This window comes from Ranitomeya imitator, chromosome 1, assembly GCF_032444005.1.
Source record: "Ranitomeya imitator isolate aRanImi1 chromosome 1, aRanImi1.pri, whole genome shotgun sequence".
In the NCBI taxonomy this organism is placed as follows: domain Eukaryota; kingdom Metazoa; phylum Chordata; class Amphibia; order Anura; family Dendrobatidae; genus Ranitomeya; species Ranitomeya imitator.
Genome location: NC_091282.1, coordinates 358,708,206 through 358,726,798, shown reverse-complemented (window position 1 = coordinate 358,726,798; position 18,593 = coordinate 358,708,206). Strand labels below are relative to the sequence as shown.

The window sequence follows — 18,593 nt, the reverse complement described above, 5'->3', positions numbered from 1 at the left end:
TCCTGTATTGCCCCAGTGTGTCCAGCAATCTGCCCCATAGTCTCCTGTATTGCCCCAGTGTGTCCAGCAATCTGCCCCATGGTCTCCTGTATTGCCCCAGTGTGTCCAGCAATCTGCCCCATGGTCTCCTGTATTGCCCCAGTGTGTCCAGCAATCTGCCCCATAGTCTCCTGTATTGCCCCAGTGTGTCCAGCAATCTGCCCCATGGTCTCCTGTATTGCCCCAGTGTGTCCAGCAATCTGCCCCATGGTCTCCTGTATTGCCCCAGTGTGTCCAGCAATCTGCCCCATGGTCTCCTGTATTGCCCCAGTGTGTCCAGCAATCTGCCCCATAGTCTCCTGTATTGCCCCAGTGTGTCCAGCATTCTGCCCCATGGTCTCCAGCATTGCCCCAGCCCCAGACAGTCAGAAATAAAGAAAAAAAAAAAAAAGTAAAATCCTCACCTCTCCCGTTCCCAGCGCAGGTCCGGTGCAGTCAGCGTCTCTCCGGCTCTGCGACGCTCAGGACAGAGAGGCAGAGCGGCGCGCACAGTAGTGACGTCATCGCGCCCTCTGCTCTGAGACGTCGCAGAGTCAGAGGACGCTGCAGCTGCCGGCGCCGCAGGAACCAGGAGAGGTGAGTATAGAGCGGGGGGCGGGGGCGGGACCCGGGGGTGGGGGGAGCTGGCCCTGGTCGTGGCGGCGGACGGCGCCGCCCGAAGATTTAAAGGGGTGTCTTTTTTTTTTTTTTTTTTATCTTCTTCTGCAGCGCCGGCCGCCCCCAGCATTGTGCCGCCCGGGGCGGACCGCCCCCCCCGCACCCCCCTTCCTACGCCACTGTCTTAATCTATTATTAGCAATATAACACTATTGCTGGAGACGGAAACTCATGCACTATTAAATAGTAGTAAATATTATTTTTAATGCAATACATACAATAAAAGCATTATTTCAACAGTGTGTCTATGTAGATATTCACATGTTCATGTATTTTTGCTGAGCGAGTGGTCTGCAGCACGTAAGAAAGTCCTTACTAAGAGCTGAAAGAACCAAGAAGACAACGTAGACAATCTCCTTGAAGCAGATGCTGAAGTTTATTCAGAGATGCGCAACAGAGAAGTTTACAGAATGAAGTGAGCTAAAGTAGGTGAACACTCACAGGTGGCCAGATAAGCAAAGCAACTCTAAGATATCTGGCAATAGTCTGGCTTCGAACTATGACATGGGGGCTTTTTTTATACATGATTCTGACAAAAAAGCAACACATTGTTTCAAAGGATGTATGCATGATAACGTTATACTGCAGAGAGAGACGTATTTTAGAAAAACAACAATAATGATACTGCAACATGACAATATTTATGAGTATTTCACCAAACTCCATTACAACTCATGAATACCCATGTCACTTTTAGCTAATGACATTACTCACCTAACTGTACACATATTGACAACTGTATTGTCCTTGTTTCTATATCAAGGTCACAAAACCACTAATTACTACCATATAACCACACATTTTTATTCTCCCAATGCACTGCAGCTGCTCCAAATAATATTTATTGACGCGATCCATACCTGATAATTGCACTGAAGTCATTCTAAGGCCCCTTTCACACATCAGTTGTTTGCTATCAGTTGCAATCTGTCGAATTTTGAAAAAAACGGATCCAGCGACTGATGCAGCCGGATCCGTTTTTTTTTCTCATATACTTGTATTAGCAATGGATTGCGATGGATAGCCTCACGTTTCATCCGTCATTTGCAAGATCCGTCAAAAATTCTTTGTCCGGCGGCTGGAGACGATGAACAAAGTAACATTTTTGTGTACGTCGAAAAATCGGAGAGCAATGCATCGCCATCTGTGGTTTGCTCGAATGGAAGCCTATGGGTGCGGTATCCGTCAAATGACAGAATCCGGCGACGGATTCCATTTTTTTTTTTAACTGAGCATGCTTTGATTTATTTAGGATCCAATTAGCCAGATCCGCTATTCGGATCCGTAAAAAAAACCAAATCCGTCGCAAAGTTAGTTGGCTAAAGTTGGTACAAGATGGCTGCTAGATCTAACATGGCTGTTTAGTATATTATGTCCGATCATTCTCTTGCACACCAAAACATGGAGGCATGTTAGATTTAGATCTGAGTCCCAGATCAAACTCACCAATGCAAGCCTGTGCAAAAAATCAGACAGCAATCGTTTGCCATTCTACTGCATCCTAGCACTGTCACATGTTGACATTCGTTTGATAGGAGAAGGTGGAGAAACTTTTTTCTGTCCAAAAGCCTTGCTGAAACTCTGATGGTAAAAATAGGCACACTGACCAAATAGTAGTCAAAAACACTGAAAAATATTGTTCATTTTTTTTGCCTACATTAAAAATATTTGATGTCTGAATGAAACCATGGACACATTATTGCAGGTTTAAATGGGCATTTTCTATTTGCTTGTATTGTTGTCCACATAATGGGATATTTTATTTTGTGTAATAGAGTATTATAAAGCTGTTAAGTTAATAGTCATAGCAAATCTCAAATTAACCAGTAGTTTTGTAAATTTATATCTGATTGTAATCCAGTCTAAATGTGCCCTAACAGTGAAAATGAACAAAAAGGTTTGCAAAACTCTGGTCAAATAGCCCGGTTGGTCGTCACCGTACCAAGGCATTAAAAACCTTCTACTACCGCCAGCATCCTTGGTGCCTCTCCTGATTAGTAGGCCTTGGAATATCATTATGTTGCAGTTCAATGCACAGATGTTATTTTAAGGAGGTTGCGGAGAACCTCATTGCTTCTCTCTCTCCCATGTGCTGGGCCCTCACATTTTATGTGTTACCTCAACAGTGTACCTGTTTAGCAATGTCTGTATTTCTTATGCCTTGTGTATTAATGTATTGCCCTTTTATTCCTATGCTGTGATCTGTGTTAACTTGTAATGTAATGTATGTGCTGTGTTTGTAATGTCTGATAATGTTCACTATGGTTATTGCATGTATGTTAGAGACATGGACAGAAGGGGTTAACACAGGGGGTTAACAGCCCCAAAAAAGGAGCAGGAAGTTCCTGCTCCTCAGTTGGAGCCAAAGCAGGCTTGCGTAGTGCAGGACATGCTCCTCTGCTGGGAGCTGGCAAAACCCCAGGAGTGGGTAGAAACTGCTACCTAGGACCACGAGCAGTGAAGTTGGCATAGGACTGAGTATTGCCCCTCCAAAAGGGACTTTAAGCGTCCAGATTCCAGAATGGAATGCACTACCTCCTCTTTTGGCCCTCGTGGCTGCTGTGGGTACAGCCGTGGACATCATTAGGGAGCGAGCAGGAAGGCTGATTGATTTGCTGCAACTACAATTTTCTTCCTTCTACTTATTACTACCTACTCTACGCATTCAGTAAAAAGTTAAGGCCCCTTCACATTAAGCGACGCTGCAGCGATACCGACAACGATCCGGATCGCTGCAGCGTCGCTGTTTGGTCGCTGGAGAGCTGTCACACAGACAGCTCTCCAGCGACCAACGATGCCGGTAACCAGGGTAAACATCGGGTAACTAAGCGCAGGGCCGCGCTTAGTAACCCGATGTTTACCCTGGTTACCATGCTAAAAGTAAAAAAAAACAAACACTACATACTTACCTACAGCCGTCCGTCCTCCAGCGCTGTGCTCTGCTTCTCTGCTCTCCTCCTGTACTGTCTGGGAGCCGGAAAGCAGAGCGGTGACGTCACCGCTCTGCTTTCCGGCTCACAGCCAGTACAGGAGGAGTGCAGAGCACAGCGCTGGAGGACAGACGGCTGTAGGTAAGTATGTAGTGTTTGTTTTTTTTTACTTTTAGGATGGTAACCAGGGTAAACATCGGGTTACTAAGCGCGGCCCTGCGCTTAGTTACCCGATGTTTACCCTGGTTACCAGTGAAGACATCGCTGGATCGGTGTCACACACGCCGATCCAGCGATGTCAGCAGGAGTCCAGCGACGAAATAAAGTTCTGGACTTTATTCAGCGACCAACGATCTCCCAGCAGGGGCCTGATCGTTGGTCGCTGTCACACATAACGATTTCATTAACGATATCGTTGCTACGTCACAAATAGCAACGATATCGTTAACGATATCGTTATGTGTGAAGGTACCTTAATTCCTCTTGGATTTTAACTGAGTCCCTGGATCCTGTTTGTCTATGATGTAACAACTGCAGAGGAGAGGTAATTCATCTGTGCAAGGGGTCGGGGTGCTCACTGACTGTATGTTTGTGGACTGTAGCTTTAAGTGACTTGGCTTGGGACTACCACCCCATGCCACCTTGTTACAATATGAAGGGGGACTCAGCAGTAGGAAGTTTGCAATGCTCTGGCTACCAGCATGGACACTGGACCAGAGTCCTGCAAATAATTTTTACTCAACTCTACCACCCTAGATAGCTGTTAGTCCATTAGTGCAGCAGCTATCTTTCCTGACCCTCCTCCTCATACTTTCATATGCTCAGTTCATCTAAGCATGAGTGTGTTTTTAATAAGGAAGGGAGAAAGCTGCTGCCAGACAATTTTGGCAGTTTCTTTTGCACTGGAGTGTTAAAATTCAATACATCTGATCCTTCTCATCTGATATCTGTTGGATGAGAGTCCAGAGGTCCCTATACACATTGGTAGTCATCTGGAACTGGCGTAATTGTTGTATCCGGCTGACATTAATCTAAGTGTGTTTTCTGAGCAAAAAGGAGTTTTCCTCAGCTTTTAGAAGCATATCAAGACTTGTCTTTTGATTTTGTGAAGTTCCCTTTAAAATAGATGGTTTAATAAGAAATCGGTCTTTTTAATTAGTCCCATGTGAAATAACCTCCTGAGACAAATTTATCAAGTCACTAGAGATAGGATTGTGGTATATAAATGTAGTAAATGAATATAGAGGTTAACGCTGCATTAACTGAATATATCAAACTATGTATCCTACAAATGTTATATTTAACTTTGCAGTAACTTTTGCAGGAGCAATTGCTTCACACCAGTCTTTGCACAAAAGGTAAGAAAGGTAGATAAACAAAATAATATTTTTTTATTTGCATGAAATCTCTGAAATAAAATATTTTACATATTTTAAAGATCTCGTATAGAAGACATTATAATATACATATAATACCAATGTATATTTGATAATACTTTTTGCATTTGACTTTTTTCTTTTTCAACTGCACAGCATGCTATATGTATGTATAGCACTTTGTAAGGCAGTTTGTGATGTTTTTCTCCATTAGACCCTAATTTCTTTCTCCTTTAATTTAAAAACACATTTGCTAATGTATAATGTATTTTTTGTGGCATGTTTAGTTTTATTTTTTTACCATTAGGCTAAGGCTATACAGGCTAGATTTTAAAGGTTAAGCTACAGCTGTGCATTTAATAGTTAAAATTGAATTGATAATCAATATCACTACTGTATAATAAGTCTCATTATATAGGCTGAGGCTACAAATCATATAATTCTAAGAAGAATCTAAGAATTAACACAGCGGAAAATGAAAAGCCAGCACAGCTGTTAATTTTCGGGATACAAAGGCTATAGATACGTACGCCCCCTTCTAAAAACTGTACCCTCATACATCAAAGATACAGGCGAATTTTTAGCAGCATTAAAAGATTTTGTTTGGCAGGATGGCTTCTGATTGACTTCTATCGATATTGAAAGTTAGTATACGAGAATTCCACGGTTGGTTGGAAGGAATGGAAGGTATTAAATTAGCATTACCTAGCACAGAAAATAGTGAAGACTTTATCAATTTTATTTGGGAGGGACTTAAATTCACTCTTGAACATAATGCTTTCAAATTTATGGATGGCTGGTACGTGCAACTGGTTGGCACAGCGATGGGCACACCCATTGCATGTACCTTTGCTAATATATATTTTGCCATCTTTGAAGAGAGATTTATATATTCCACGAGAAATCATTTTTTTAAACATATTAATTTATTCCTCAGGTTTGTGGACGATATTTTCATTGTTTGGGATGGTCCTCAGGAAGCTTTTCTTCATTTTGTTGATTATTTGAATATCTCTAATACTATGACTATGAGCTTCACCTCCAAATTTGTAGGGGATTCCCTCAAATTTTTGGATGTACAATTGTCAGTGAGGGAGGGTACCCTGAAAACTGAGGTGTTTCGAAAACCTTCCTCTACCAATTCTTTACTTCATTTTGATAGTGCCCACCCAATTCCCCTGAAAAACTCTCTGCCTTTTAGCCAGTTTTTGCAGCTAAAAAGGATCAATAATGATCCAACCAGGTATCAGGAGCAGGCAGAAGATCTTTTTAATAGGTTTTCCACTAGAGGTTATCCCAAATCAATTCTAGGGGTGGCAATAAAAAAGGCTGACAAAAATCATTTATATAATAAGGAATCTCGGGTTAGATCTAGGAATAGAGAAGAAAAACGCTTTAATTTTAACTTCAAATTCGGCCCAATGGATAGAAAAATCAGATTGGCAATTAATAAAAACTGGCATTTATTAGAGGGGGAACAAGACATCGCTGATATAGTATCAAAAGGTCCTTTGGTCACCTATCGCAGGACAAAAAATATAAAAGACACGATAGTTTCAGAGAAATATCCCTATTGGAAATCATAAATGTGGGAATTGTTTTTTGTTCCTTTCATCTTACGAGTATATGGCTACATATGGGTGGGATTTTGCATAAAGTACAGGATTTTATTACATGTCGCACTCACTATGTTGTTTATGTTTTATTTTGCCCTTGCGGTTTTCATCACATTGGGAAAACTATACGGCCTCTGTGTGTGTGGTTTCGTGAACATTTTAATTCAGTTTCAGGAAAAGGGGTCCCCAGAGTGATCGGACATATTAGAAGCATACATGCAGGGAACTCTGAGGTTCCGCGCTTTGCAGGGATTGAAATCGCAAAATTGCCAGCACAGGGAGATCTGAATAAGATATTGTTAAGAAAGGAAGCTCATTGGATCATTTGTACTCGGGCTCAGGGCCCTTCTGGTTTTAATGAAAAAATCAATATGTCGGTATTTTTGCAACATTTTTTCAAGGTTTTTTAACAGTTAGTCCTATTGTGTATATATATGTGTTATTCCTTTGTAATCTGTTTCAGAGCAATGTTGTATCTGGATATAATTAGAGTGTTCTATTAGGAACAGGCATATGAATCACCTACTTATGGTACGCCTGTTCCATTCTACCTCCGACCTGTAGAAGCGCTTTGCAGCGCGAAACAATCGTCGTCTCACACGAGTTCCACTGTTGTATCCGCCTGCTGTGCTTTTTATGTATCCACAATAAAAGGATTATTTCTGCATGGAACGGTGAGTGCCTGTCCATTTTCTATACACATGAACTAAGAATCTAAGAATTACATGATTAATGAATCACATGACTTCTCATGTTAAAAACCCAGTAGTTTGGTATAAAACATTGGGGGAGTTTTACTAAGAATTCTGGTCTTATTTAAAAAAAAAAAAAAAAACAACTGTTGTACATGCAGTGATCCATGTTTACAGTATGTGCATTCTATTTTAGACACGTTTTTCAACTCGATCTACAAGGGACCATGGTGTAGCAAAAGGGCTGTGGTCTATTAATAAAAGTTGTGATCTAAAGTGAGCATAAAAAATATGACAAAAACTTGACGCAATGAAAGATGTCTAATACTGTAGGTAGTGTGAACTAGGGTAGACAAATAGTTTGCACAAAAAGGAAAAAAAAGAGCATGAACCACACCTCCAAAAATCATAAGTTGATCTAAAGCCGCTAGGCAAAAATTTATATAACTGAATATGATGTTTTCAGTTTAACATTCTGATCAGACTGTATGAAGCCCACTGCCACGTCAAGGCAAACGTCGTAGTGGATCCTATCGCCCTAACGGAGCGGAGCCGTGCGGCGACCACCGACACAGCGGCAATGCATCGACAGGGCGGACGGCCTATTGCCCCACAGCACCCATGCTGCGAGACTGAGCCCCCATGACTCCAGACTGCGCCGCCCCACCAGCACAAAGCCACAGCAACACAGTTTAAAAAATAGGATTAGTAAATCTATTGAATTTTGTTTAACCCCTTTACCCCCAAGGGTGGTTTGCATGTTATGGACGGGACAATTTTTACAATTCTGACCACTGTCCCTTTATGAGGTTATAACTCTTGAACGCTTCAACGGATTCCGGTGATTCTGACATTGTTTTCTCATGACATATTGTACTTTATGATAGTGGTAAAATTTATTTGATATTACCTGCGTTTATTTGTGAAAAAAACGGAAATTTGGCGAAAATTTAGAAAATTTCGCAATTTTCCAACTTTGAATTTTTATGCAATTAAATCACAGAGATATGTCACACAAAATACTTAATAAGTAACATTTCCCACATGTCTACTTTACATCAGCACAATTTTGGAACCAAAATTATTTTTTGTTAGGGAGTTATAAGGGTTAAAAGTTGACCAGCAATTTCTCATTTTTACAACACCATTTTATTTTAGGGACCACATCTCATTTGAAGTCATTTTGAGGGGTCTATATGATAGAAAATACCCAAGTGTGACACCATTCTAAAAACTGCACCCCTCAAGGTTCTCAAAACCACATTCAAGAAGTTTATTTACCCTTCAGGTGCTTCACAGGAATTTTTGGAATGTTTAAATAAAAATTAACATTTAACTTTTTTCACAAAAAATTTACTTCAGCTCCAATTTGTTTTATTTTACCAAGGGTTACAGGAGAAAATGGACCCCAAACGTTGTTGTACAATTTGTCCTGAGTACGCTGATACCCCATATATGGGGGTTAACCACCGTTTGGGCGCATGGCAGAGCTCGGAAGGGAAGGAGCGCCATTTGACTTTTCAATGCAAAATTGACTGGAATTGAGATGGGACGCCATGTTGCGTTTGGAGAGCCACTGATGTGCCTAAACATTGAAACCCCCCACAAGCGACACCATTTTGGAAAGTAGACCCCCTAAGGAACTTATCTAGAGGTGTGGTGAGCACTTTGACCCACCAAGTGCTTCACAGAAGTTTATAATGCAGAACCGTAAAAATAAAAAATCTTTTTTTTCACAAAAATGATCTTTTCGCCCCCAATTTTTTTTTTCCAAGCGTAAGAGAAGAAATTGGACCACAAAAGTTGTGGCACAATTTGTCCTGAGTACTCTGATACCCCATATGTGGGGGTAAACCATTGTTTGGGCGCATGGGAGAGCTCGGAAGGGAAGGAGCGCCGTTTGACCTTTCAATGCAAAATTGACAGGAATTGAGATGGGACGCCATGTTGCGTTTGGAGAGCCACTGATGTGCCTAAACATTGAAACCCCCCACAAGTGACACCATTTTGAAAAGTAGACCCCCTAAGTAACTTATCTAGATGTGTGGTGAGCACTTTGACCCAATAAGAGCTTCACAGACGTTTATAATGCAGAGCCGTAAAAATAAAACAAAAATTTTTTCCCACAAAAATAATTTTTTAGCCCCCAGTTTTGTATTTTCCCGAGGGTAACAGGAGAAATTGGACCCCAAAAGTTGTTGTGCAATTTGTCCTGAGTGTGCTGATACCCTATATGTGGGGGAGAACCAGCGTTTGGGCGCATGGTAGAGCTCGGAAGGGAAGGAGCGCCATTTGGAATACAGACTTAGATGGAATGGTCTGCAGGCGTCACATTGTGTTTGCAGAGCCCCTAATGTACCTAAACAGTAGAAACCCCCCACAAGTGACCCCATATTGGAAACTAGACCCCCCAAGGAACTTATCTAGATGTGTTGTGAGAACTTTGAGCCCCCAAGTATTTCACTACAGTTTATAACGCAGAGCCGTGAAAATAAAAATAAAAATTTCCCCTCAAAATTATTTTTTAGCCCCCAGTTTTGTATTTTCTCGAGGGTAACAGGAGAAATTGGACCCCAAAAGTTGTTGTCCAATTTGTCCTGAGTACGCTGATACCCCATATGTTGGGGTAGACTCGTGTTTGGGCACACGGGAGAGCTCGGAAGGGAAGGAGCACTGTTTTACTTTTTCAATGCAGAATTGGATGGAATTGAGATCGGTCGCCATGTCACATTTGGAGAGCCCCTGATGTGCCTAAACAGTGGAAACCCCCCAATTATAACTGAAATCCTAATCCAAACACACCCCTAACCCTAATCCCAACGGTAACCCTAACCACACCTCTAACCCAGACACACCCCTAATCCTAATCCCAACCGCAAATGTAATCCAAACCCTAACCCTAACTTTAGCCCCAACCCTAACTGTAGCCTTAACCCTAACCCTAGCCCCAACCCTAACCCTAACCCTAGCCCTAACCCTAGCACTAACCCTAGCCCTAACCCTAACCCTAGCCCTAACCCTAGCCCTAACCCTAGCCCTAACCCTATCCCTAGCCCTAACCCTAACCCTAGCCCTAACCCTAGCCCTAACCCTAGCCCTAACCCTAGCCCTAACCCTAACCCTAGCCCTAACCCTAACCCTAGCCCTAACCCTAATGGGAAAATGGAAATAAATACATTTTTTAAATTTTTTAATTTTTCCGTAAATAAGGGGGTGATGATGGGGGGTTTGATTTACTTTTATAGCGGGTTTTTTAGCGGATTTTTTTGATTGGCAGCCATCACACACTGAAAGACGCTTTTTATTCCAAAAAATATTTTTTGCGTTACCACATTTTGAGAGCTATAATTTTTCCATATTTGAGTCCACAGAGTCATGTGAGGTCTTGTTTTTTGCGGGACGAGTTGACATTTTTATTGGTAACATTTTCGGGCACGTTACATTTTTTGATCGCTTTTTATTCCGATTTTTGTGAGGCAGAATGACCAAAAACCAGCTATTCATGAATTTCTTTTGGGGGAGGCGTTTATACCGTTCCGCGTTTGGTAAAATTGATAAAGCAGTTTTATTCTTCGGGTCAGTACGAATAATATTTTTTTTTTTCATTATTTAGGATTTTTTTTTTTTTTTACACACTTGGAAAAATTTTTTTTAACTTTTTTACTTTGTCCCAGGGGGGGACAATACAGATCGGTGATCTGCCAGTTTGCACAGCACTCTGACAGATCACCGATCTGTCAAGCAGCGCTGCAGCGTTACCAAGTGCCTGCTCTGAGCAGGCACTTGGTAAGCCACCTCCCTCCCTGCAGGACCCGGATCCGCGGCCATCTTGGATCCGGGACTTGCTGCAGGGAGGAGGTAAGAGACCCCCGGAGCAACGCGATCTCATCGCGTTGCTGCGGGGGTCTCAGGGAAGCCCGCAGGGAGCCCCCTCCCTGCGCGATGCTTCCCTGCACCGCCGGCACATCGCGATCATCTTTGATCGCGGTGTGCCGGGGGTTAATGTGCCGGGGGCGGTCCGTGACCGCTCCTGGCACATAGTGCCGGATGTCAGCTGCAATAAGCAGCTGACACCCGGCCGCGATCGGCCGCGCTCCCCCCGTGAGCGCGGCCGATCGCGCTGGACGTAATATTCCGTCCTTGGGAATTAAGGCCCACCCCACATGGACGGAATATTACGTCCAATGGCAGAAAGGGGTTAAAAAGTTATTAGAAATAATTACATTTTTTCACGCAAATAAAAAGGTCAGCAATTCTTCAGTCAGAGAATGTAAGTGTGCTATCGTTTTGTAAATTCAGTAGAGGGTAACACAGAAAAAGAAGCTGGCAGATTCTCATTACATTTCCTTTTTTCCTGGTTTTATCTGGTGTGTAGTCGTTAAAGGCGTTGTCTGGTGTTAAAATGCAAGTCTGCAATCATTCTATGTAATTGCAGACTTGTGAATCCACATATCTTATGCTCTGCACTCTTGGAGGATTCAACAGTGCTTCAAGTATGTGATCTGCAAACTACTGGACACAGTCAGACTAAACTGTTACTGGCCTTGCTCAATACACTTGCATTGTGCGAGGACACCGCATCTAGTCGGAATGTGGCCAGGAGTATGCCAATCGCGCACTTGCGGTCACCAGCACCAAAGAATAGAGTGACTGTAGACTTGTAGTTTGAGACCAAATAACTCCTTTAACAACCCTGATTCTGCTGGGGCAGTCACATGAATGGGAGTAAAACACCCAATAAGTTTTTTCGTGTGTGTGGCTTTGGTGAGGTACCAAGTGGAGTCAGAGTTGGGGCTATAGTTCTCAAGGATGCTTATGTGGATACACATCACCATACACAAGAGTATACAGTTGTGACAAAATTTTTGTCTCTTCCTGATTTTCTATTCTTTTGCATGCTTCTCACACTTAAATGTTTCAGATTACCAAACAAATTTAAATATTATACAAAGATAACACAAGTGACCACAAAATGCAGTTGTTAAGGGGAAAATCGATGTGAATACTTTTCTGCCCAATGATGACAGAAGTATTCTAGGAATGATACCTTTATTGGCTAACCATAAAATAATATGTTTGCAAGCTTTCAGAACACAGTGACTCTTTGTTAAGGTAAAAAGAAATCCAAAGCTACAGGACCCTGTGTGAAACAGTGCTTGCCCCCTAAACCTAATAACTGTTTGGGCCACCCTTTGCAGAAACAACTGCAATCAAGCATTTGCGATTACTGGCAATGAGTCTTTTACAACACTCAGGAGTAATTTTGACTCACTCATCTTTGTAGAATTGTTGTAATTCTGCAGCATTGGAGGGTTTCTGAACATGAACCACCTTTTTAGTCTCATGCCACAGCATCTCAATCTGATTAAGGTTAAGACTTTGATTAAGCCACTCCAACGTCTAAGGCCATGTGCACACGTTCAGGTTTTTTCGTGTTTTTTTCGTGTTTTTTCGTGCTAAAAACGCTATAAAAACTCATTAAAAATGCATACATTATGCATTCTATCATTTAGAATGCATTCTGCCTGTTTTGTGCACATGGATGCGTTTTTTTCCGCAAAAAAAACACATCGCGGTAAAAAAATGAGCATGTTCATTATTTTTGCAGATTTTCTGCGTTTTTCCCGCAATTCCATGTATTTGGGAAAAAACGCACCAAAATCGCAGTAAAATCACGGTAAAAACGCATGCGGATTTCTTGCAGAAATGTCCAGTTTTTGTCAGGAAAATTTCTGCAAGAAATCCTGACGTGTGCACATACCCTCAAGACGAACCTGTCAGCAGGATTTTGCTAAGTAAACTACAGGCATTGTCATGTGGTTCCTGTGTAATCAGTGTTTGAAATTTTCAATTAATGATATGCCCTTGAGGGACAGGACTGTAAGCAGAGTCTTATCTTCCTGCTCTGAGCCAGAGAAACCAAGAAGAGACCAACCCACAGGCCTACCCTGAAGCACAAACATGTTCCTCATCATAGAGACAGAGAGACAGACTGCTTGTGCTTAGGGACGGACCAGTGGAAAAGTCTTTCCTTGGTTTCTCTGGCTTAGAGCAGGAAGATAAGACTATGCCTAGAGGCCCGCCCAGAAGCACGGGCATATCATTAACTGAAAACTTCTAACACTGATTACACAAGAACCACAAAATGGATGTTTTCATTCCAGGTATAATTTCATTCAGTTTAGCAGTGGCAACATGACAATGCCTCTAGTTTGCTTAGCAAAATCCTGCTGACAGGTTCGTTTCAAATTTGTTTTTCTTAAGCCATTTAGAGGTGGATTTGTTTGTGTGTTTTGGTTAATTGTCTTGCTGCATATCCCAAGTGCGCTTCAGCTTGAGGTCATGAAGAAATGACTGACATTCTCCTTCAGGATTTTTTTTTAAGCATCAGATTTCATGGTTCTATTTACCATAGCAAGTCTTCGAGGTCCTGAACCAGCAAAACATCCCCAGACCATCATACTACCACCCAGTGGCGTAACTACAAAGTTAGGGGCCCCGGTGCGAACTTCCAAATGGGGCCCCCCCCCTGCAGCCCTGCCATACAACTCAATGTAACCCCCATAGAATAATGGCCACACATGATGCTCAATACTGTATAACGGCCACCACACATGATGCTGCATACTGTATAATGGCCACACATGATGCTCCATAGTGTATAATGGGCACACATGATGCTCCATAGTGTATAATGGCCACACATTGCTCCATACTGTATAATGGCCAGACAGTGCTCCATACTGTATAATGACCACCCACACATAGTGCTCCATAGTGTATAACGGCCACACAGTTCTCCATACTGTATAATGATCCCACATAATGCTCAATACTGTATAATGACCACAAATGATGCTCCATACTGTATAACGGCCACACATGATGCTCAATACTGTATAATGACCCCCCTCCTGTATGCATGGCTCATCTCCCTCCTATCCCATATACATAGCTCATATTACCCCTCCTGCATGCATGACTCATATCTCCCCATGTATGCATGGCTCATATTCCCCCCCTGTATGCATGGCTCATATTCCCCCCCTGTATGCATGGCTCATATTCCGCCCCTGTATGCATGGCTTATATTCCCCCCTGTATGCATGGCTCATATTCCCCCCCCCTGTATGCATGGCTTATATTCCCCCCTGCATGGCTTATATTCCCCCCTGCATGGCTCATATTCCCCCCTGCATGGCTCATATTCCCCCCTGCATGGCTCATATCCCCCCCTGCATGGCTTATATTCCCCCCTGCATGGCTCATATCCCCCCCTGCATGGCTTATATTCCCCCCTGCATGGCTCATATCCCCCCCTGCATGGCTTATATTCCCCCCTGCATGGCTCATATCCCCCCCTGCATGGCTTATATTCCCCCCTGCATGGCTTATATTCCCCCCTGTATGCAGGCTTATCTCTCCGCTCCTGCTCGGCGCGCCGGCTTATGTCCTCCTTCATCCCCCGTCCCCCCGGCCCTCATACTCACCTGTCTTCCCACTGCACGGCCGTGCCGACATCCCTCGCGCTCTGTCCCGACTCCAGGCGGCGGCGCCGGCGCAGCACCTTCTTCCTGCTTGAGCGGTCATGTGACACCGTTCATTAAGATCATGAATATGCGCATATTCATGATCTTAATGAGCGGTGTCACGTGACCGCTCAAGCAGGAACGAGCTGCAGTGCAGACGCCGAGACCATCGCTGGAGCAGGGTGAGTATTCAAGGCAGCGGCAGCGGCGGCGGCGGGGGGGGCCCTGGAGCGGGGGGAGGCACTGCCAGTCCGAGCCTGCCTGCCGGGCCCGGGCCCCTGACCTGCCGGGCCCGGTCGCACTGGCGACCGCTGCGACCGCGGTAGTTACGCCACTGCTACCACCACCACATTTTATTGTTGGACCTATGGAATTTACAGAATGAATTTGCCAAAAGACTTTATCATGTGACTGGTCACAATACAATTAGAAGATAAAAACTTGGATCTAAGGGGTAACGTTTCTCCTTGTGGAGAGTGACAAGCCAGGCCTGGCAAGTCAGAGTGAGGAGACTGAAATGCCATGCATGCTGCTAGGGAAATTAAATATACAAATTCCCTCTTCGGAGAGGAAAAGGACTAGAACTCTAATGCCATCCGTTGGAAGTAGAAATCCTAAAAGTCAATACTGACCCTTTAACGAGCCTTGCCATATGACTAAAAGCCAAACCAAAATCTCAATTTGCAGACACCATAACCATCATACTACTTTATTTCTCTTGATCTATTTACAACTATACAAAACAAGACTATATAAATATTCTAGTTCCGTAGAATCTATTCATTTTGTACTTATTACTCTCCTTTTCAGGAAGCAGAATCAAGGCATCGGCAATGTTAAACACAACTAGAATAACAGAATTCAATATTTTGGGGTTCCCAGAAATTGCTGAGACTCGAATAATACTATTTACATTTTTCTTGACTATTTATGTGATTACTTTATCCGGGAACCTACTAATCATAACTTTAACAAAGCTGGACCCCAACCTTCAGGTTCCAATGTACTTTTTCTTAGGGCATTTGTCTATGATTGACATTTGTTACATATCTGCTACTGTGCCACAAATGTTAGTCATCCTGGTGTCACACCATCGAAGTATTTCATTTGTGGCTTGTATATTACAGCTATTCACTGTGATTCTTGTCGAGGGGGCTGAGTGTATTCTTCTAGCCATTATGGCCTATGACCGATATGCAGCCATCTGCCATCCCTTGCATTACAGCATCATTATGCGCAGGAAAAAATGTTATAAAATGCTCTTTGCGGCAATGTTTTGGAGTACATTACACTCAGCTCTACACACTTTTTTAATTAGTCGCCTGCCCTTCTGTGATAATGCTATTAACCACTTATTTTGTGACATTCCCCCGCTACTGAAACTATCATGTACAGATACCTATTTGAATGAGATTGTACTTTTTGCAGTAAGTGGAGTATTTGTTGGACTGGGGCCTCTTGTTCTTATTCTCGTCTCATATCTCTACATTGTTCTTACGATATTTAAAGTCACATCTGCATCAGGAAGGAAGAAGATGTTCTCTACATGTGCCGCACATCTAATAATAGTCAACATTTTCTATGGTACCGGAAGCTTCACTTATGTGCGGCCAAAAAATAGTTACTCATCAGAACGTGACAAGCTGGTGTCTGTTATCTACAATGTGGCCACTCCTTTGTTGAACCCCATTGTCTACAGTTTCAGGAACAGCGAAATGAGAAGATCTCTGACACAAGGACGTAGAAGAATCACAGTCAAATGGTTGTAATATACTTAATGTAAATTATTGAGGTTTCAGTTTTGAAGATCTTTGAAGTTGTGTCAGTCTTGTGAGACAATAAAACAACTCAAGCAGTAGGTTGCCAGAATTACCGTATATACTCGAGTATAAGCCGACCCGAGTATAAGCCGACCCCCCTAATTTTGCCACAAAAAACTGGGAAAACCTATTGACTCGAGTATATATATATCTCCCCATAGCTGTGCCATATAGTGCTCTGCAGCGTTCATATCTCCCCATAGCTGTGCCCCATACAGTGCTCTGCAGCGTTTATATCTCCCCATAGCTGTGCCCCATATAGTGCTCTGCACTGTTCATATTCCCCCTTGGCTGTGCCATATAGTGCTCTGCAGCGTTCATATCTCCCCATAGCTGTGCCCCATATAGTGCTCTGCAGCGTTCATATATCCCCATAGATGCTCCACATAAATCTGTGCCATGGCCGTTGCTGCTGCAATTAAAAAAAAAAAATGCCATACTCACCTCTCTTGCTTGCAGCTCCCAGCGTCTCGTCCCGGCGTCTCTCTGCTCTGACTGATTAGGCAGAGGGCGCCGCACACACGATATGCGTCATCGCGCCCTCTGACCTGCACAGTCAGAGCGGAGACGCTGGGAAGATGGAGCGGCGCCCGGCGGCTGGAACGCGGACAGGTGAATATGACATACTTACCTAGTCCCAGCGATCCTGGCGCTCCTCGCCTGTCACAGCTGGTCTTCGGTGCCGCAGCTTCTTTCTCTATCAGCGGTCAACGTTACCGCTGATTAGAGAAATGAATAGGCGGCTCCACCCCTATGGGAGGTGGAGCCGCCTATTCATTTCTCTAATGAGCGGTCCCACGTGATCGCTGAAGAGGGGAAGAAGCTGCAGCACAGAAGACCGTGGGACGGCAGGGACAGCGCGAGGATCGCTGGGACTAGGTAAGTATGCCTCAGCGCCCTCACCCCCTGACCCGCCGACCCCACCGCTACCGTGACTCGAGTATAAGCCGAGAGGGGCACTTTCAGCCCAAAAATTTGGGCTGAAAATCTCGGCTTATACTCGAGTATATACGGTACTTGAATGTGAGTATTTTCGAAATCCATCATGGTTCTAACTTACGTATGCTAAACAGATCTGAATTGCTAAATGTTAAATCACTCTATGTTATCTACAAAAGAATGGCGGTACTGAAGGGATTGCTCGGTGCCCAGCATCCTAACATGTACAAAAGAACATTCAGAGTCCAATCCATGTAAAAATGGTTTTATCACGTACATATTTGTAAAAGGGTTCTCAGAGAAAAGAATAAAATAATTAAAAAACATGTCAAAAATAAATCCTAAAAAAAAAATTCAGTATCAGCAACTAATTGTTCCGTAATCAGTTGCACCCTGCTTTGTGCCTCCAAGCCTAAGGGTAGGTTCACACGAGAGAATAAAAACACGTTGAGAGTTTCATCCAGAAACATGAGACAATTTTTTTCTCACTTGTCATCCATGTGCAATCCGCTTTTTTTAGTCAGCAGCAGCTATTAATCATTTACAAGACCATTTCTAGTTTCCAATGTTACAGAACTGCAATTTATCCTTAAAAATCTGTTGCTTTTTTCACACACCAATATACTTGAATTAGTGAGTCTCATCTGATCTACAGAAGAAACTTGTGCATGGTGTGATGTTTTCACATGTAGATTTGGTCACTGTAAAAGATCAATTACTGTATCTGCACTGCTCCATTGAATAATATTGGTCAGAGTGCTGCCCATTTTTTTCACGGACAACCCTTAGACCAAAAATACGGTCTGGTGAGCAAACTTTTACAGGAACAATATCCATTTTCACATCACAACCCCATCCTGCTCCCTGCAGTTTTTTTTTTAAATTCTAAGGTTTTCTTACAGAACACCAGAATAGTATCCTTTTTGATTTCCAATGATTAACTTCCTATGAACAAAACTAGTATTTGTACAAATAACACTATTTGGGAATCCGTC

The 18,593-nt window shown here is 43.0% G+C and overlaps 1 protein-coding gene across 1 annotated transcript in view; it reads left to right on the top strand.

Annotated features, from left to right (window-relative positions):
* The window catches only part of LOC138666751 (olfactory receptor 5V1-like), a 33,598-nt gene extending 16,990 nt beyond the window's left edge, over window positions 1-16,608 (top strand). Inside the window, exon 3 of the mRNA XM_069754951.1 lies at window positions 15,650-16,608. Within this exon, the coding sequence (XP_069611052.1) occupies window positions 15,650-16,608 (959 nt within the window). The remainder of the gene's footprint in view (window positions 1-15,649) is intronic.
* Window positions 16,609-18,593: the final 1,985 nt, after the last annotated feature.